The sequence below is a fragment of the Rissa tridactyla genome, chromosome 2, assembly GCF_028500815.1.
Source record: "Rissa tridactyla isolate bRisTri1 chromosome 2, bRisTri1.patW.cur.20221130, whole genome shotgun sequence".
Classification (NCBI taxonomy): domain Eukaryota; kingdom Metazoa; phylum Chordata; class Aves; order Charadriiformes; family Laridae; genus Rissa; species Rissa tridactyla.
In genome coordinates, this window is record NC_071467.1 from 48,000,167 (window position 1) to 48,021,388 (window position 21,222).

General features: G+C 41.3%; 1 protein-coding gene across 3 annotated transcripts; it reads right to left on the bottom strand.

Annotated features, from left to right (window-relative positions):
• Positions 1-11,300: 11,300 nt before the first annotated feature.
• On the bottom strand, positions 11,301-21,147 carry RNF138 (ring finger protein 138). 3 transcript variants are annotated; one of them, XR_008464985.1, is made up of 8 exons: positions 20,625-21,147; positions 19,414-19,579; positions 17,789-17,904; positions 14,892-14,960; positions 14,287-14,392; positions 13,366-13,473; positions 12,441-12,584; positions 11,301-11,924 (listed from the first exon to the last, which is right to left on the bottom strand). XR_008464985.1 is itself a non-coding variant. In XM_054192301.1 (7 exons), the coding sequence occupies exons 1-7, from the start codon at positions 20,738-20,740 to the stop codon at positions 11,856-11,858; spliced, it is 747 nt and encodes a 248-aa protein (XP_054048276.1). In that variant the 5' UTR covers positions 20,741-21,146; the 3' UTR covers positions 11,301-11,855. The 3 variants fall into 3 exon arrangements, 2 of the variants coding, with proteins under 2 accessions (XP_054048276.1, XP_054048275.1); XM_054192301.1 differs by lacking the exon at positions 12,441-12,584 and having other exon boundaries at positions 14,892-14,957; positions 20,625-21,146; XM_054192300.1 differs by lacking the exon at positions 12,441-12,584 and having other exon boundaries at positions 20,625-21,144.
• Positions 21,148-21,222: the final 75 nt, after the last annotated feature.

Consider the following 21,222-nt stretch of genomic DNA (forward strand, 5'->3'; position numbering starts at 1 on the left):
TGCCTCAGTCTTTAATAACAATACCAATTGTTCTCAGGGGACCCAACGCCCTGAGCTGGACAACAGGGATGAGGAGCAGTTTGAACCCCCCACAACCCAAGGGGAAATGGTTAGTGACCTGCTATACCACTTTGACACCACAAGTCCTGATGGGATCCACCCAAGGGTACTAAGGGAGCTGGTGGAAGTTCTCACCAGGCCACTTTCCATCATTTATCAGCAGCCCTGGTTAACTGGGGAGGTTCCAGTTGACTGGAGGCTAATGAACGTAACACCTATCTACAAGAAGGGCTGCAAGGAGGATCCGGGGTATGACAGGCCTGTCAGTCTGACCTCAGTGCTGGGGAAGGTTATGGAGCAGATCCTCTTGAGTGCCATCATGCAGCATATAGAGGACAGCCAGGTGATCAGGCCCAGTCAGTATGGGTCTGTAAAAGGCAGGTCCTGCTTTACTAACCTGGTCTCCTTCTATGATGAGGTGTCCAGGTTAGTGGATGAGGGAAAGTCTGTGGATGTTGTTTAGCTGGACTTTAGTAAGCCTTTGACACCATTTCCCAAAGCACTCTCCTGGAGAAACTGGCTGCTCATGGCTTGTATGGATGTACTCTTCGCTGGGTAAAAAACTGGCTGGCTGGCCCAAAGAGTTTTAGCGAATGGAGTTAAATCCAGTCGGCAGCTGGTCACAAGTGGTGTTCCCCAGGGCTCAGTACTGGAGCCATTTCTGTTTAGTATCTTTATCAACGATCTGGACAAGGGGATTGAGTGCCCCTCAGTAGGTTTGCAGACAGCACCAAGTTGGGTGGGAGTGTTGATCTGCTTGGTAGGATGGTTTTGCAGAGGGACCTGGACAGGATGGATAAATGGGCCAAGGCCAATGGTATGAGATTCAGCAAGGCCAAGTGCCGGGTCCTGCACCAGGGTCACAACAACCCCAGGCATCACTACAGGCTTGGGGAAGAGTGGCTGGAAAGCTGCCCAGAGTAAAAGGACCAGGGGTGGTTGGTCAACAGCTGGCTGAACATGAGCCAGCAGTGTGCCCAGGTGGCCAAGAAGGCCAACAGCATCCTGCCTGTATCAGGAATAGTGTGGACAGCAGGATTAGGGAAATGGTTGTCCACCTGTGCTCGGCCCTGTGGTGAGGCCACACCTTAAGCACTGTGTTCAGTTTTGGGCCTCTCGCTACACGAGGGACATCAAGGTGCTGGAGCGAGTCCAGAAAAGGGCAATGAAGCTGATGAGGAGTCTAGAGAACAAGTCATATGAGGAGCCGCTGAGGGAACTGGGGCTGTTTAGCCTGGAGAAAAGGAGGCTGAGGGGAGACCTTATGGCTCTCTATAACTACCAGAAAGGAGGCTGTAGTGAAGTGGGTGTCAGTCTCTTTTCCCAAGTAACAAGCAATATGACAAGAGGAAATGGCCTCAAGTTGCACCAGGGGAGGTTTGGATTGCATATTAGGAAAAATTTCTTCACTGAAAGTGTTGTGAAGCATTGGAACAGGCTGCCCAGGGAAGTGGTTGAGTCCCCATCCCTGGAGGTATTCAAAAGACAGGTAGATGTGGTGCTTAGGGACATGGGTTAGTGGTGGATTTGTCAGTGCTAGGTTAAAGGTTGGACTTGATGATCTTAAAGGTCTTTTCCAATCTAAATGATTCTATGATTCAATGAAATGATTACGTCAAAATTAATAACATTTCTCATACTGTTCCAAGTATCAGAGCTGATAAGAAAGCTAATAAGAATGGGTTGTTCCTAAGTAATGAGGACACCAGAACAATTTCTTGACACTCAGATCCACACTTATTTCATTGCTGATCCATTGAGAAGTAGCAGCTGTAGATATTGTTGCTCTTATAATGTTAGGTTTTTTCTACAAAAGTAACAATAAGCATTGTAATCCTCTACCCACCAGTAATGATGTATCCATTGTTCTTAAATCAGTGATATTTGGGAGATTGAAACGCTATTTTGTCAAGATCTCTTCTGTGAGTTCAGCAGTCCTTGAATTCTGCACAGTTATCTTCAGCTGCTGGGAGAAGATGGTAGTTCTCCTTCTGGAGCCTCTCTAGGTTAGATTGGTTATGTCCTCAACAACGAGTACTTCAAACCAACTGGAACAGATCCATACATTGAAACACGTTGTGCTAAAAGCCTGGCACCTATGCTGTACACATCTCAAAGGATTTTACTTCAGACTGGCTCTGATTTGATCCCAAGGGCTGGACAGCAAGTGGCAGCAACTGGACTGCATTAGGTGGGGATCTGAAGAACATATTCTGGTTTAGTTTCAAATCAAAGGAATTCAATTTGCACACTCCAAAATTGCTCTGTTATGGGAACTAAAGCATGGTAAGTGGGAATGGTAATGACGATAATACTTGCTTAAAAAAATACACCCTTGATCAAAACTAAAAGGCCAGTGTAGCTTCACCTGTTATTCCTTGATTACAGTACATTACAGGTGTTTTCTTGAGATGGTGGAATATGATGAACTCAAAGGAATAGCACATTTTGGTCTTACTACTTGGTGTTGGAGGAAAGGCTAAAAGCCTGTTTTTCTACTTCTTTGGTCCCTTTTACATGCAAACAATCAAAACAATCTGCTCTCCGTTCCCACATCCCCACTTCTAAGATTCATCAACCAGCACTGAGATCTCACACCAACCTCTTTGAAATTGGAGATAGGAGGATGATTTTCCTGTCCCAAAGAAGGGCTGTATGAACCTTTGTGTCAAGACCACCACTGCTCTCAGGACTGACTAAAAAGTGAATTACCCAGAAAAACACTAGAAGGTGTTGGAATTGGCGTATAGTAACACCAAATAGAGAAGACATCAAAGTTATATGCTAACCCTGCATTGTAAAATACAGTCTCTACACAGATTCTGCCTCCAATTCACACTGCTTTTTAACTAGTTAAACACAGAGATTTGACACCTCAACCAGTCATCTGGTATAATAAAACAAGCAACAGAAAGTTAAACAATATGTGAACAACAGAATGTCAGGACTTTTTATGCCAAGAACTTCTGCCTTAATTTCAGCGTCACCCATGAAGTAGCTAAATGTTTTTTTAACACATGTTGAGGAGAAAGTAATAGATGGGCAATCTTACGGAAGTTTTTATTCTATCTAATCATGCAAGATTGTTTCTACAGACCTTATCTACTTTTGTGATCACATTCTCTACAATGACAAACATCTTGCTTTATCACTGACTTACTGTCTGTTCAGGCAATGTACTTACCCCTTATTTTCCTTAAGGGTTTTGCTACATGACTCCTTGCATTTTTCTTTGAAGATGAAAAACACTATCACCATATCATACTCCTAAGACCAAGGCCCACAGTAAGAAATAACTGAGGATTACTGGAGATGAATTAGTAAAGGACAGTGCACCTTATTTGAATAGAAGGTGTGCATTTTCAGATGTACAAAAAGAATGGCAGTCTTAGATCTCGTCTTCATTCTACAGTTACTTGGCATATAATAGCCAAAAGTGACGTCTGTTCTTTCTTGATACAGTCAGGGACCTGTGGAATTCAAGGACGTTATTTCTGTTATCATTTTGATCTGCAGATCATCGGTGTCCTGACTACAAGCTCTGTGTTTGAGGAAAAGTAAAAACATTAAACACAAAGCAGAAGGCGCAGGTCTTTAGCTTGTTAATTGCTTTTTCCTTTCTTGCAATTCTTTGCCTTGAACATGTTTCACAACTTTTATGGGTGCTAAGCTATCTAATGAGCCCTGAGTAACTACAAGAGACACCTGCAAAATCTGAGCTTTTGCCAGTCAATTACATTTCTCTCCCCACAGTTCCACACACTCCCTTGCCGCTAGTAGAAGCAATGAAAAGGAAAGACAGCAGAACTTGATGCGGAGCTTGCTGCAGATTTGTTGCAGTGACCGCTAGGATCTCCTGCTGAGTTCACCTGGCCGGCACCAGGCAGATGGTGAGCACCACGGAGCAGAGAGCATGTTCCCTTGGACAGGCACCGACCATCTCTCTGCGTCGGCCCAGTAGCACTGTGGCCAGTGGGCACCACTGCAGCACAGGTGATCATAACACCGCAGTGCTCATTATCCCGCTGCCTTGTTGCAGAAGGAACATCCATCAGGCATCGCCCAACGCAGACAGGAAACAACACCTGCTTTTGTCTTCTTCATAAAGCTACATCTACAGATAATAAAATGGGAAGAGACAGTAATGGGAACAAAGAGATTGGAAAAAATAAGTGGCATACAGGAGAGCGAGAATGCTCTTTTTAAAAGCCAAAGGAACTTAAGTTCAAAATGCAATGTCAGTTAACTACAGAGAACCATAGAAACAACTAAAAATAGCTCTATACAGACAGAGATTTTCTAGCATTTCTTGTAGGTAGTTTCACATTTGAATAGGTTTGTTGATCTTCTGCATTTCAGCACAGATGCTTTGATAATTTTGCTATCGGTATCCTGCTCAGTGAACAACGGTGATTCATGATTGCTTCTTGACATTTGGGTGGAACCTGACTGATCACAAGTTTCAATGTCAACTTCAAGTGATATGAATTCAGTAAATAATCTAGAAAAGTGCTGGCTTGTAGAGCATTATGTACCTCACTTAGCAGTGCTTATAGACCAAATATAGTAGGAGGATATTAAAACGGTGTATTATTCTCAGCAGATTGTTCCTCGCTCTGTCTCAAACTTCCTGCATTATCTTGTACAAATTAGTTTCACTTTTTCAGTTAATGTCCCAAACGGGGGTAACATTACAATAGTATCTCCTTGGCGATGAGGCAAAAGCACCAGTGAAGATAAGAGTTGTCAGATAAACCTGCAAGATAAGAGACCCTCAGTCAAATCCCAAAAGTTTCGAGTTGAACACCCAAGTATTTCAAGTCAGGAAACTCCAGTGTTCACAAACCTAGCAGGCGTCATATGGAATATAGTGTAAAAAAGTGAAAATTAAAACAGATACCAAATCAAGTGTTCCATCTTCTTGCAGAGGAGCAAACAAGACAGGTTTGCTTTCATTAAGAGTTACCAAGAAAATGAAGCAGACCTCCAGTTTCCTCCCACGGCTTAGCTACAGGTAAATTAAAAAGGTTAAAAAAAGCAAACTGCGGAAGCCAGGGTGTGTAACATTGCACCCCTTGCTGCCCATTGCCACTTCAGACAGGTACTTTAACAGTTACCCTTTCTTTTGTGTGAGAAAACAATGTTTCACAAATTAAATAATCACTCATACAGGATTACACCTCTCCCCCTTTCACAGGAATCTGAATCATGTCCACCATGTTTTTATACAAGCATATTTTATGACAAATATGAATCAGATTACAGCGTGGAACGAACCGTGACTGGTATGCGGCTACTAAAGCGGCTGTAGCTGGCCACTAAGTATCATGCCACTACAGAAGCATACTCCAGGGATACCTAGGTCTCTCTTGGGGTGACAGAGCATGAGCCTTAGCTGGGGGAATTTCCGTCTTCATTCCAGAGACCTGTAGCAACCCCAAACTATTGCGCGCCCAGCCAAAGAACAATTTAAAAGACTTAAGCAATAGGCGGGGGTAATGAACCATACCTGTACTTGGCACCGGGCTGATCTCCTCCCCGCGGCAGCTGGGAAATGCAATTAGCGAGGTCGCTGGCGGGCGTGCAGTTTCAGAAAGCAAAAAGTCAAAATTCAGCCCCAGCCCTGTGGGCTCGGTGTCACCGAATGCGACAGTCCTCAGACGCCCCCGCGTGATTCCTACGCGCACTGCAACGCCGTGGCTTTAAAGACAACCTCCAAAAAAACGAGTTTGGGGAGGAAAAGGTCTGGCAAGTACATGGAGTTTGCATCAACACGTTACGTTTTATGTTCACTCGTGAATTGGGGTGACTCAGTTCTTCCCCGAGTGGAGTCCTAGGGGAACACAGCTTGCTTACCACAGATGAGAAGTCACGCAAGTAAACGGGTTAAGTTTGAGGTTTTCAAGTAAATTAGAAATATTCTTGCTGTAGATTGGAATGACCCCAGACAGTCTCTCAATCCCGAAAACATATAAAAGATTCGTTATGTTTTATGAAATGTAACAAATAGAAATCCCATATCTAAAAGTATCTCAGAGTACAACTACTTAGTGAATGATTGTACTCATTTAGAGATGACCCGAAAATATTCAGTGCCCTCTTGTGGTTTGAATAATGAAAGAAGAAAAATTTGTAAGACAAAACTACTGAAGTTTGGACAGTCTCACAACTGAGGTGGCACATAAATCACACCTTCTGTGACACTACTGCCACAACTGTTACCCTGGAGAAAAAACCTACCATCATCCTACTGTTTTCTGTCCATGCCTCCAAAAACAGAGAACCTGATGCAAGGCTTTCGAGAAAACAAGTGCCTACTACTGTTAAAAAGCAGGTCTGCCTGAGATGTTTTTCTTTTTAAACATCATCCTAGTCTCTACAATACAAAAAAAAATACCTGCCCCTCGAAAAAAACCCAACAAAGTAAATGCTTCTAGCATTAAAAAAATAATAATAAAAAAAATCTGACTGGTGAGACGTTTAGATTCTTTCAAACTGCAAACACATTCTGAGAAACATAAACTCCTCCAAGCCATAGAAGTAAACATGGCAGGCGAACTCTGGAAATTATTGGTGCGAAGTTTCTTAATTACTCTATTTATCCCTGAGGCTCACATCGGCCCCGAGATATTGAGGGTACAGCCAGAGGAGCTTATAAAACATACAGAATATGAGATAATACTTAGTAGCTAAGTAATATAATCTTAGCTATTTAATTGCTGATTACTTTAAAAGACAGAAAGGGGAGTGGGAGAGAAACAGCATAAACTTATGAGAATTGCTGTAGGGAAATGCATACAGAGGAAAAAAGAGAGACAGAAACACAACAGTAGAGAAAGAATATAAAGTAATAGTAAGGAGCACTTTTCTCAGGGACTAAGCATCCTCATAAACTTAAGCAAGTTCATAAAAACAGTATTCTGTCACTAAGCCCTGGGAAATGACCTGCAGCTTCATGGAGCTGAGGAACACATCCTAAATGTACGCAGAGGATTGAAGGCAAAGATTTAAAATGGAATTAGATGCTTTCCACAAAACACATTTGGCAGTGATGACTTTTTCCGGGTTTTTTTGTGGTTTTGTTTTGGTTTGTTTTTTCAGTTCCCTAACAGTTTGGGGGATGGTGGGGGAATAAACATAAAATTTGTTTTCCTGGTTCTTTCTTTCTTGATCATGTCCACAAAAATAGAGATATATGACTGGCGGGGGGGGGGAAGGGGAATAGAATAAGGCTGGTTAGGTCTGGAAAATAAAGAAACTGGTGGAAACTGATCCTTCCCAAAGCGGAGACTAAGAAACAGTACAGACCTACTTTACTTATGAGGGGGATAAAAAAGTCCATGCTCTGACCCTAGTAGGAGTCCGGTAATTCACTGGGAAGCATCATTTTTAACATCATTGAGAACTCTTCTCATGGTGAAGGCCCTGGATTTTGTCTCCTACGTGTTTTCAAACATACCCCGCAACAGGACACAAAAGAAACCTGGCATGTAGAGCAAGCTTGAATGCACACTGTTCTGAGAAGGGACTAGGTAGTGTTTGTACCCTCTCATTGCTAGTTTCTCCAATTCTAAAAGAACCCTGAAGACGCTTTTGTCAGATATTCTTGTAGGTCTGCTTGCCTACAATAAAACAATCTCGTCTGCCAGGTTCTGCAGACATTTCACAAATGGCACAGCATTTACAAGACACAGCAAAGTGCACAACTCTTAAGAGCATCTGTGAATTAGTGTGTCTGTTTCAGTATAACATTGGAACAGGCTGCCGGGGGAAGTGGTTGAGTCACCATCCCTGGAGGTATTTAAAAGAGGGGTAGAGGTGGTGCTTAGGGACGTGGTTTAGTGGTGGTTTTGGCAGTTTTAGGTTAATGGTTGGATTCGATGGTCTTAAAGGTCCCTTCCAACCTAGACGACTCTATGATTCTATAAAACAAAAGATATGAAAAATATACTAGGTGTACTTTTTTACAGCAGAGTCCTCACAGACACATGTTTAAATCCCACCAGACTCAGAAGCCCCATCTCAAAAGAGGGACACAGGAATGCTTCCCAAATACAGAAAACCTTCTAGCCCTGACAACCCGTCAGAAGAGGACCTGGGTGCAAGTCTCCCTCTCTCCCTGGGAATGAAGCCCTGCCTTAGGACTGGAGCAGAACAAAGACGAGTTCTGCAGAGCTCACATATCCTATAACCAACATACTGCCAATGACAATTAGACACATTGAGCGCTTTCTCTCTAAATAATGAAATATGTATTGCTACAGTAAAAGAAAATGAAATGGAATCTCTAACAAAGGGCTTACAATCAGATTTACGAGATACAATAATCCATTTAGAGCTCAGAAAATTACATTCTAAGGGGAAAGAACAATAAACTAATAAAAAGTAGATTTACATACTTTTGCTATATTTCTAGCATTCAAAATAAGACATTAACTCAATTCATAACTGTATTATCATCTGTATGTCCTTAGAATGTAAAAGCACAAAAAATAACCACAGGGTTTTTCAGCTCAGAAATACAGGGCAGGAAGACAAATCATCTAGATGCCACCTTGCTGGTCCAATACTGCAACCAGCCCAAACTTCTTGACAATTCTTTCCTCAGAAAAACATTACCTCTTCTTAGTAAATCGACCTTTAAATAACAAGGTTTTGCTATCAGTCCCACGTGTCACAAACTCTTTCTCCTTTTAGGAGGTTATTTCTCCATTAATGACAGCAACATATGAACATGGAAGGCAGAAAAGAAGCATGAATGAGTTTTGCCCAACCTATCATCTTTTCTGCTCATGGAACTCTTAAGATGTGATGTAAAGTGACTCAGCTCATGAGAGGATCGTGAGCCACAACTCATCGGTTCCAGCAGGGTACATGCAATTCTAATCATTTAAAGCGTGAAGGCATACAACTGACCATGTACTTAAATTTAGAAAGCATCTGAAAGGAAGAAGTAGCATCAAGGGGACTGATCATCTTTATTATGCAACAGAGAGACAAACAGAAAATAAAATACTTTAATAGGAGAAAAAATAGAAGGTACAGTTCAAACATAATATACCATATTAAAACAATACACAATGCAATATGAACATGAAAACATTGTTAAACAGCAATCTTCTAGTAAAGATTGCATGTTTTGAGTACAAGCATCACCCATCACAAATACACAGCTTTTTGTGCATGTCTGCATTTCAGTGAGAAAGATCATGACCAGCAGCAGCATATTTAAATAGATTGTTTCATTTCCATTAAACGCTTACCTAGTGAATGTATTGGATGCAATCTCTTCATATTAAAAGTATAAAATCTTAAGCAAGGCAGCGCCTGCCAATACAGATTTTAACATATGCAAATAAAGAGGATAAACATTTTGCAAGGTTGGTTTTTTTTTTATATTGCATTTATACACATTTGTTGCTTTAAAAATGTGTATTCAAGTCTCTCAACATTTAAACATGACTAAAATGTTCAGCAACTATGCATCAAGTGACAACTAATTATTGCTATAGAAAAATTTGTTTCCCAGAGTTTTAAAATAGATGTAATTTCATTTGCAATTCTCAAGATATGTTCAAGTAATAGAAATATCTAGTTCCAGTGTCCATGAGGCATTCTGAATCTGTATTGGCTGTAGGCATTTATTGCCAGATCATATCAATATTTTATTTAATCTAAAAAAGTTAACCAAACTTACATATAACTATTAAAATCCTTAGGAAATGTATGCAGTAATAAAATCACCACGGTATGCATTTTTAGTTTAAAAAGCTAAAACTTTAGTATCAGGCTACCTTGAAATTCCTTTCTGTCAAAGTGCGCTATTTCATAGTCGGCTTTACAGAGGAACAGAGAAAGTAGAAAGTCCAAACAGCCTTTTCAGTGGAATCAGTGAACCACTCCAAATCAGTACGTGGTCACACAAGCACTAGAGCTGACAGACGAGTGAGAATACACGGGTAAGAGTACTGGGGGCAAACAGGGAAGTTGGAGTACAAGATCAAAGCGTGGCCTGCTGCCAAAATACTGTATTAAGCCAGTAACAAAATACAAGACACGTTAAGTTGTTACAAAAAGGATATCACCTTTAGACATTTCTGAAATAGCCAACTTTCTCTGTATTTCAACCGGTTATGCCTTCAGTAATGTTTTATACTCTTAAAAACCAGAAGATAGAAATAGCAAGTTACAGTGTATAGTGTTTCAGTTCCAACATTCAACATATTAGAACTAAGATTCAGTTCCAAAACCCATTACATTGCAGAACAAGGCATTTCAGCCTTACTAGTTTTGGAATAGGAAATATCCCAATATTCAAAGAATAATCAAAACCTCTATTCGGAGAGCAAATGAGAGCCAGGGCACAAGAAGCAGATTGTACTTTGTCTGCACAACTGATATTATTACACATAGGTCACCAACTAGACTAAGGAAATTACTGGGGATGTTCTCCACCACATGTACAATACCCATTAAGAACAGTAGTTTGACAATGGGCTATGGCGACACAGGATGAAGAGTCAGTCCTAAAAGGTATACATTCAGAACAGTCTCTATTTAAACCTACAAAATATAAGCTGTGCAGCTTGCTTTCCCCTTCTCCCCATTATAGTATTAAATAAAAGATTTTAAAGTTCTTTTACAAATGGACTTTCCATGTAAATTCAAAATTGCATTATTGCTCTGTTTTCTCCGATTTTAATGATGGTCTTCCTGGGAATGTGGCAATCTAGAACAGGAGTTCTTAAAATATGTTGGTACTATTTAAGAGCAAGTTTTTCTTGTAACTGTTTTTTCAAAGGCTTTGAATGCAGGAGATGTCCAAGTTTTAAACAGTCTTACTAAAATAAACAATTTCATTTTTCTGAGTGTTGGTAGGTCTGAAGCCAATTAGTTCTCTAGTTACGCAGCCTTCCATGAAAGACAGAACAGACCAAAATTTGAATTCCAATTCAACAACAGAAGTTCTTAAAAAGCTCCAACAAAATGAAAAACTAGCTGGTCACAGTCATATACCAAAAAAGTATACCCTTTGCAAGTCATCTTGAATTGCTCAGGAAGTGTGTCAGGGCACCATCTTCCTTAGTAGTTGGGAGTACAGGGAAAACACCTCACCCATAACTTTAGTAAGCAAGCATCCTATTTCAGTTATGATCCAAAAGGGGAAAAAATAGATGTAATTATTCCTAGGCAATGGCATCATTCTTTCTCAATGAAAGGTGAAAAAAATCTGCTCTGCGTTGTTGAGCTATAGAAAGCAAGTCTTTTTATTTCTTAAGTTGTTGTTATTTTCATTTACATAGTAATGGTAAAAAACAAATCACAACATCAAATAAAATTTTGTCCTTGGTCAGGAGGAGAAAAGCAAATTAGTATCTCATAGATACCTTAGCAGATGACAGCTGAACTTGAAGAAACTCAAACTCAGCACTGCAACAGAGCATCTTTGCATGTCTTTCTAAAGATACTACTTTCTAAGTTGGTTTTGGTGAATTAAAATATCTGACATTAATAAAAGAAACTGTAATTAACAGAGTAGTAAAAGTTAGAGAAAATCAGGACAACAGTAAGAAGTTCCAAAAAGGTCCCTAATTCCACAGGGACGGATCTCAGTAAAGATGTGAAGTTTGATTTTCAGCAAAATCATTTATGAACAGTCCTTATGAGTGTGGAAAAAAGTTGAGCCTGAAAAGTGGTTACTGAATACCATTTGCATTAATATACACTTCAGATCACCAACAGCAACAATGTAATTTTTCTCTCGGATAATCAATAAGATGAAGAGGGGCGATACTTTAAAAGTTCACATGACAGGATTCTTGAACTGCATTTTGGTATTGGGCTTCTTCATCAAGCTGAAGATTCTAAACAAAATGAAAACATCATCAAAATGGACAAATACTCAAGATATACCACAGTCCTTAGTTTAATCATTCATTTTCCACATTTTTACATAGGAATTGGCACCTAGATGAAGACTCTCCATCTTTATGTGTACTGGATGCTTGTTTACGTTACACAGTATCTTTTATTTAACCAAATACCAAGAGATACATGAGACAGGAGAAGAATCAGATGAGTGGGACAAGGCTCATTAAACAGAAGGGTCCATCTTCTCTCCCTGGCTCAATTACATTACAGAATAGCCAGCTCAGGAAAGCTGACTTGTGTCACACAATTCTTGTAACAGGGCTTGCAACCAGCCATAACATCCTCCATTAATAAAAACAAAATGTGATCCCCAGACAACAGTAATCATAGATTGTTGAGAATATACTGCTTAAAATGAGAAAGCAAACATGTATCACAAGAGATGGATGGTAAGCCTGCTACTTTTGAAAAGCTATCTTCCAAGCTGCTAATATGTCAGAGTAACACACCTTTTTTGTGCAATTCTGGCAGCTTCCCCAAATCAGAATTCCAATCACCAGTTCTACATCCTCCAACATGCAAGATACACTGACGTTGAAGAACACAATCCCCTGTATCAGTCTCCTAGCTCTTCATGCCTTTGTCAGAGATCACTCAAAACAAAGAACAACATGCATCATCTTTGCCATCTCTAACCAGTAAGGCTGCCAATGCCCCAAATACTAAGCTCGTCCCACACAACGCTCAAGCAGTGTACCCCAAAGCCTGTCAAACTCTGTAGAAACTACAACACAAACTCTCCAGCTCTCTGGTCCCATATGCAGAATTCAACTGGTTGGTTTGACTTAAGATCCACTCAGTGACTACATCTGTGTATGTAGTTCTGCATCTACTCAAAGGTCATTTACTCAAACTGAGCCTGAAAGAAGGCAACCAGAACAATGAACGATTTAATGACACATCTTTTTTACATTCCAGCCTCTCCCGCAACATACTGTAAGAGAGGCGGTAGCAGCGATACCCACTCGTCAAGCTACGCTTGGAGTTCTGAGAATTATGATTTAGTGTTTTCTGCCATAAAAGGTCAAAAATGACAATTAAACAGAGTAGCATCTATTTTATTTCCCCTAGAAGCAGCAGTAATAAACTGTTCTGGAGGAACAAATAGTTCAGATTGAGAACACTAAGCTAAAGACTTAAGTGATCAGTTTGGAGCAGGGCTTGACTGTTGACAACACCTATTCCCAGTAGCACTTTGTGTTGATAATGGAAAGTTTAAGAACAGACAGGCCTACTTCTGAGTTCTGTACAGAGCAGGAACATAGCATGTCCAGAGCACAAACAAGTTCAGTACAAAATTTTTATTTGTCATTTTTATTTAGTGAAAAAAAGTTACCAGTTATTCCCCTACACATCAAAGAAGAAAAAGCTTACCACGAATTCTCCGTAGTCAAACCGATGTCTTAGATTTAGATGGCTAACAAGATTTCTAGTAACCTGGTTAGTATCTGCCCAAGGAAGTGATACACAAATAGGACAGATCTGAATTTGGAGGGGAAGGGGAAAGAGAGAGAATGAAAAAAAGTTATTGGTAATACAGAATGCATTAAAGACATGTTCTATAGGAATAACTAGTCTATTACTCATCCACTACCAAAATACAGTAAAGGTGTTCACATAAAATCAAAATTCTAAGTGTTCTTTTCCTCAACTGCATAACATTTAAAAAATACATTTCAACTTCCCAAATTTCTTAAGCGTTTCTCTTAGGAATGGGGGATTATCATGTCTGTCTGGCACTCTTTTTGTCAATTTCCATTGCTTAAAATTTAGAAAAGAAAGGGATTATTGCATCCTACTTATCGTTTGGGAGGATTTTCATACAAATGAGATCATCAAGTAAGCTGAAAGAAAAAAATAACACACCCTATACAGATGAAAAGGATAGAAAACCAAACAGATTTTCTCATTCCCTCCCTTTGATTACCTTAGATTACTTTTCAAGTAACTGTAGGTTTCACATGAGACAATAGTTATGTTATAAATGGGATTCCATAGAATTACTAAATGAAGAGAAGTAAGTATCAGGGTTAAAAACTGAGCTTGTTTCACATCAAGATAAGTAAGACAGCTAAGTCAGAAATGCCTTAGAACTGACGAGAAGCCAGACAAGGAACATTTTCAAATGAAATGTTTCTTAACTCCTCAAGTTAAATAATGCACTGCATTAAGTGTATTGTCTTCCTCAGATCACAGTGATCTTTACAGATATAGACTACCTACTGCACATTTAAAGTTGTTCACATAATTATAATGAAAGTAGCTTAAGCAGCATACATAAGCAACTCTACTTACTACAGGAACTATCTGATAAAGATGTCTATTATTACAGTGATCCAGCAAACGTTGCCTGGTAAAATTGGACTCCTGACATAGGGGGCATTTGAAGGTTGGATGTCCACTGTAAACAGAAACACACAGTATTAAACAGAAAAGAGAGTTTTAGAAGTAGTATTACAGAAAGCTTAATTCATCTGTTATCTTGTCATTATTTTCCCTTATTTTGATAACAAAAGAAACCCCCACCCTCACTGACATAATAGTGGATCTAATGGAGTTCCACTGCTATTTCCAAATTGCAATTTTAGAGGACATTTATTACTTGTATACCTAAATGCATTCTTCTGAGACTTGGACTTTTGAAAATTTTTGTTCCAATTGCAAATGCACCCTGTTCTTACTTACTGGTAACATCTTTTTAAAAGTTCAAATCCTTCAGTACAGTACTGAAAAAAACAAATTCTAACATATAGATACAAATGTAGAGAAACTACAGGGTGTTCTTTTTTAATACCACTTGTTGTAGGTGGTTGCAGGGGTTTTTTTTCAAGTTAGTAGAAGCTCGCACTCTGTCTGTCTGATCTATTTTAATAGTAACTATAGAAAAATAAGCAGCCTACCTTGTTTCTCCTTGAAGTATTTGATTATTAGCCATCTCGCCATTATCAGATATTGCATCACTCCTGCTACTTTAAATGAAGAAAAAAAAAAAAAAAAACAATGAAAACTGAGATTATTTTACTCCACTATTAAATTTTTTAGAAGTTTAATAGTAACAGGGGAAAAAAAGATATATATGTATTTTTAAGTTCCATGAATTTCAAGGCAAAATATGTAAGGGCACATATCTTAACTCTCACAACTTTTCCTTTGGATCAAGGTATGTCTTAGTATTTAGTTACCATGGTGACCCTTGGTGGAATACTACACAACTTTATAGGAAAGTGGTACATGAGACAACAGACATTTAGTCAACAAGAATGGTAATGCAGATTACAGCCAAGTAGCTCAACTGGCATTATGAACTACGTGAATGTAAAGAAAGGTAGCCCTTTTAGTTTTTTGACTTATAACTATATAAATAGGTATTCAACTGCCATGTGCTTACACAAATAATTTACAACTTTCAACTAAGCAAGGTAAATTTTCTTATGCTGTGCACAAAATAAAGTCTTTCCTAAAGTAAGAGTGGCAGACAGGAACATTTTAGAAACAAAACTTGACCATAAGTGCATCTCTAGCTAAGCCAGAAGAAACTGCTCAGACATGCTGCTCATCCTAAGAACATTAATATTTACAGTCACAAATCTGGTCATGGTACATTTTTTATACTTCTGTAATGTTGTAAGTACAAGTATTTTACTGTGGCATAGTCAATAAATAGTGATATAACAGTATCCAGACACTTTGGTGAAACATGGAATGGAATGGAATATTTGAATTGGAAGGGACCTACAACAACCCTCTAGTCCAGCTGCCTGAACAATTCAGGGCTGACCAAAAGTTAAGCCATATTATTAAGGGCATTGTCCAAATGCCTCTTAAACACTGACAGTCTTGGGGCATCGACCACCTCCCTAGAAAGCCTGTTCCAGTGTTTGACCATCCTCTCAGTAAAGAAATGCTTCCTAATGTCCAGTCTAAACTTCCCGTGGCACAGCTTTGAGCCATTCCAACATGTCCTATCATTGGATACCAGGGAGAAGAGATCAGCACCTCCCTCTCCACTTGCCCTCCTCAGGAAGCTGTAGAGAGCAATGAGGTCACCCCTCAGCTTCCTTTTCTCCAAACTAGACAAGCTAAAGTCTTTAACTGCTTGTTTTGGGCCATGCCTTCCAGCCCTTTCACCAGCTTTGTTGACTTCCTGTGGACACACTCAAGGACCTTCACATCCTTCTTAAATTGTGAGGCCCGGAACTGCACACACAGTACTCAAGGTGATGCTGCACCAACGCCGAATACAGCAGGATAATCACCGCTTTTGACCAGCTGGTCATACTGTGTTTGATGCACCCCAGGATGCAGTTTGCCCTCATGGCTGCCAGGGCACACTGCTGGCTCATATTGAGCCTGCTGTCGACCAGCACCCCTCAGATCCCTTTCTGCAGGGCTGCTCTACAGCCACTTCTCTCCCAGTTTATACTTGTGCTCGGCATTACTCTGTTCTACGTACAGAATCCAGCATATCAACTTTTTAAATTTCATCCCAATGGTCCAATCTATCTAGATCCCTCTGCAAGGCCTCCCATCTCTCCAGAGAGTCAACAGCACCTCCCAGTTTGGCACCATCAGCAAACTTGCTAATGGTGCATTTAACTCTTGCATCCATACCACCGATAAATATATTGAACAGGACTGGCCCTAGAACTGAACCCTGAGGTGGTGGTGACCCCTGGTGACTGGTCACCAGCCAGATGTAGCTCCATTCACTACAACCCTTTGAGCTCTGCTCTTCAGCCAGTTCTTCACCCAGCACACCGTGAACCCGCTCATCCCACAGCTGGACAATTTGTCCAGCAGGACGCTGTAAGGGACAGTATCAAAAAACTTACTAAAATCCAGAAAAACTCTATCCACCTCCTTCCCTTCATCCACTAGGCAGATGCCCTTATCATAGAAGGATAACAAATTAGTTAAACAGGACTTTCCCTTTGTGAACCCATGCTGACTGTGCCTGATGACTGCATTATTCATTAAATGTCTTTCAATAGTACTCAGTATAATCGTCTCCGTAATTTTCCCAGGAACATTGCTGCAACTAGTTCTGCTAACAGCTTAAAGTTCCACTTTCAATATATTGATGGGTTGAAAACCAAACACAGAGAAGTTCAGACTGCTAAAAATAGAAAATAGATGTCAAAAGAAAGTAAATAAAGGACAGGCTATATATAATAAAGCTCTGTGAGACTAATATGTAAAACAGGTCTTCAAAAATAAGCAGAAATCCTCAACCAAACCAAATACATCAGCGAGAAGATATGAAAAAGGTTCTTTAACTTTACTGCCTGAAAAACAAATGGTAAGTGGCATTTATATTTTATGGGGTGTAACATACTGGAGTTCCTTATACGTTTCATAAAAGATCAGTTCAAAATAAATTCAATCAGAAAGCAAAAGCTTGCACAGTAATATTTTGAAACAGGATACCCACTGAAACAGACTTAGGGAAGGGGGGGAGGTGGGGAATAAAAAGAGAAGAAAACTTCCCTGTGACTAAATATTACGAAATTTGTTACAAAGTAAACTGCTAAAATGCTGTCAAGGCAGTTAAAGCAAGCTGCAAACACTATATGCTTTTTAGAAGAGTCCCTAGAAGACATTCCAAACCATCACGTAGAAAGGTTTTCTTCTGTTTGCTAAGAGTAAAGAAAAAGACCTGGAAAAACTGTCATTTTCTGAAGCACTAAGTACGGAAAAAATTATTGCAAAAAGAAGGCATGCCCTGGAAAAAAAATACTTTCCTTTGGGGGTGGGGGGAGAAGAAGATGCATTGTTATACATAAAACACCCTGATTACCTGTTCCCTGTTGAATCTTGGGAAATCTGTAAGTTTGGAATAATAGAAGAAACACCATATTCATCCTGATACTTCTTACACGTTTTATAATGCTGTCTCATCCACGAAAATCTAACCTGCAAATGAAATGCCAAATTATTGAAATTATACTAACCAATCCAGGGATAGAAGGAAGAGAAATTTCTGCCAACAGAAAGCAATGCATGCAGGGATTATTTAGACAACATATGCAGAAGAAACCAGAACTTGCGTCTCCCCTCTCAGCATGAACACTTTCTTCCCCAATGGGAGATCTTCGTTTCCTTTTTCCATAGAGCCTCTGTTACCCTGTGAGACTGGAAAACGTGCCTACGCCCCAAATCCCCCACAGCCAAGCAACTGAGAGTGCTCTCTCGGGCATAAAAGATGTGAGTAAACTCCATTTAACTGAAACAAAGTCACAGGAACTACACCTCCCAGATCCAGGATCAATGACTGATGAGCTACGACAGAGAGGGGCCGTGAGGATGGGATAAGCAATACTGCTCCTTCAGTCTTCTCTGGTTTGCTGTTACCTTGTGCAGAGCAAAGTCTTTTTGCATTACATGTGTTCTGAGAATACAGAACTTTTCTGAGAATAAAAAAAAGGAAAAGAAGCGGGGGGAAGCCTATCCAGCTTAAATGCAAGGAAAGACAATGAGTTGCTCGGATTTGTCAGAAGGCCGCAGTGCTGGGCATGCCCTAAATCAGAATTTCAGGTCCAACAGCACTGTCAGAAAGTGCTTAACAGGTTTAGGGGCTGAACAAGATCACATCTCATGCACCTGTGCCTAAATTCTATTAGGGTTCTTCTGGAGATCCATTTGGTTCTTCCTTCCAGTTTACCAACTCACTATTGTTTCTTTCTCCCAGCTTTTCATCCTAATGAATCATGTGGAACAAAGCAAGCGACTCAGCTTTCCACTAGTGCTAATCTTCACATTGGGAGAACGAAGTCCCAGGTGAAATGAAACGAACACAAAGACAACTACCTGGATTTGATGCAATTTGATGTAAACAAAACGTGCAGCTGAAATCCTGCATCCATTTATACCAGAAGAGAGATTACTCTTGATTTCAGTGGGGGTCAAGATTTCACCCAATGTTCTGAAAATAATGACCCCTTTACAAAGGGAACAGAAGGAACATAGACTGATGGGGCAGGGGGAAATTACATATGATTTTATGTACACCAAGAGTAATCAACCCATATTTTTTGGTTTTAAATTAAATTTTACAGTAGCTGCTCTAAGCACTTTCATTTCCACAGTGAAAGTTTCTGAGCTTTGCCATGTATCTGCAACTTTCAGTTGTCTAAATTTTCTTTTGCCAGTTTTATAGCTATACCCAGTTTTCGCATTGTTTTGGAGAAAAACTGGCACTCGACTTAAAAAGTTCTTATAGACAATACAAGATCCTCTTTCAGTTTACATCTGTTAGACATATCTAGCAGGCACTCCATGCCTAGCATATGCACAAGCCATACAAAGCTAAATTCAAACTAATATAGGCTCTTTAGTTCCAAGACAAGAATGACACACAGTAAAATTGTGTCTTGGTAAAAAATAAGAACAATTTATCCAACTTTTTGTAAAGTTTTACTCTACCTGCTTCTCACAGCATCTACAGCCCCCAGAAGCTTTCTTCATACTGTTTTCAACATCTAGAGCCCTTTTGGGATACGTTCTTTCTTTTTTAGTCACGCTCCCCCGGCAGAGAGGACAATGTGTTCCACTTTCTCTGATAGCTGTCAAGAAGCACTTCCTGCAAAACCTAAATTGAAAAGTTACCACAAACACAGGTTAGCAAAGAGAAGAGAGTTAGATACTTTGTCCTTGAAGAGAGCAGGGTGATTATTAGCGGTAAAAAAAAAAAAAAAGATATATATCAGAATAATAGTCTACTGAGTAGAAATCTTTATATAATATATATATAATAAGCAAATAATATATAATAAGCAAAATGAAATAATGGTGCTTACAAAGAAGTATACGGAAATTAGGGGAACTTGGCAATGCACTTTAGGTAAAGATCTTACTACCTATTGACTAGTATTCCTGAACCGTATACTGGATTGATCATTAATGAGATATGAAATGGTGCAGCAGGCACGTGATACTGGAAAATGTTATCAGAGTAACTCCTGTTTATTGTCCTTAAGCGGAGCCAAAAATACTGCAAAGCTTAATTTAGTATGCATCCCCAAAGACCTTAGTTCAACAGCTTTTGCCGTTCTCTCACTTTCTTTCCTCGCGTGCCAACTGCCAAAGCTATTTTGTTTTCCTTTTTCTACAAAGTAGCGCTTTGCAATCCAAAACTGCTCTGAAAAACGCCAAACAGATGAACTGAAGAGAGCCAGCAGCTAAGCTATGGTCCTTGTTTGAAAACGAAGAGGAAATTAAGAAGTTAAAAAAGGCGAGTTAGGTTAGGTGTGTGAGGCGTCTCCACCGGCTGTGGAACCCGGGCCACCACCGAGCAGACAGCCGGGGGCTTGCTCCAAGGGCCGCCCTTCCTGTCTGACCCCTCCTTATCGCTGGCTACAAAAGAAGGAGGCGAGGGAGGGCAGGCTGGGGCACCGCTTGGCATGCACCCCTCGAAGCCAGCTCTCGGTAGCGGCGGCGGGTCAGCCCCCGAGGTGACAACGAGCTCCGCGGTCCCCCGGTGCGGCCGGCTCCGGGCCGAGGGTCTGCGCCCTGGGGATGGGGCTGGGGGCAGAGAAGTGAAAGGCGGAGAACCGGCAGTAAAAGGCTTGTGAAGGGAGCCGGGGGAGGGGGAGGTGGGGGTGGTACGGGAGGGCTCGGCGGGGAGGAATACCCACACGTGCTGGCAGTTCGCGGTCCTCACGGGCGTTTTGAACACCTCCTGGCAGACGGGACAGTAAAAATCATCCTCGCTGAAGCACGCCGCTGTCGCCGCGGCGGCTCCCTCGGCCATGGCAACACGTCAGGGCCTCTTCGTGCGGGAGCGGGGACCCGGAACGAGCCCCGCCCTGGCGAGACGACCTCCGCTCCGCTCCCCGCCGGACGCGGCAGCGGGGTGGAGGGAGCCGGGGGTGCGGGAGAAGATGGCGGGTGGGCACCTGGCGCCAGGTGGGAGGCCGAGGCTGCGGCGGAGGCGGTGGGGGAGCGGGCCCGGCCTGCGCGCCGCTCGCCCCGCCTCCCCGGCCCGGCTCCCCCCCTCCCCGGCCCGGCAAGCGCCCCCGCCCCGCGCTCTACCTGGCTGTGCCCGGGGAGGGAGGGAGCGAGCCGCGGCGGCGGCTACCGCCTCTTCCCAACGGGCCCAGCCGCAGCTCCGGCCGGGCTCCCGTGGGTACCCACGCCCCGCCACCACCGCTCTCCCGGGGGTGGGCAGGGGCGGGACCGGGGCCTGGGTTTCCATGGCGATCGCCTGCCCGGCCCGCCGGGGGCTGCTATGAC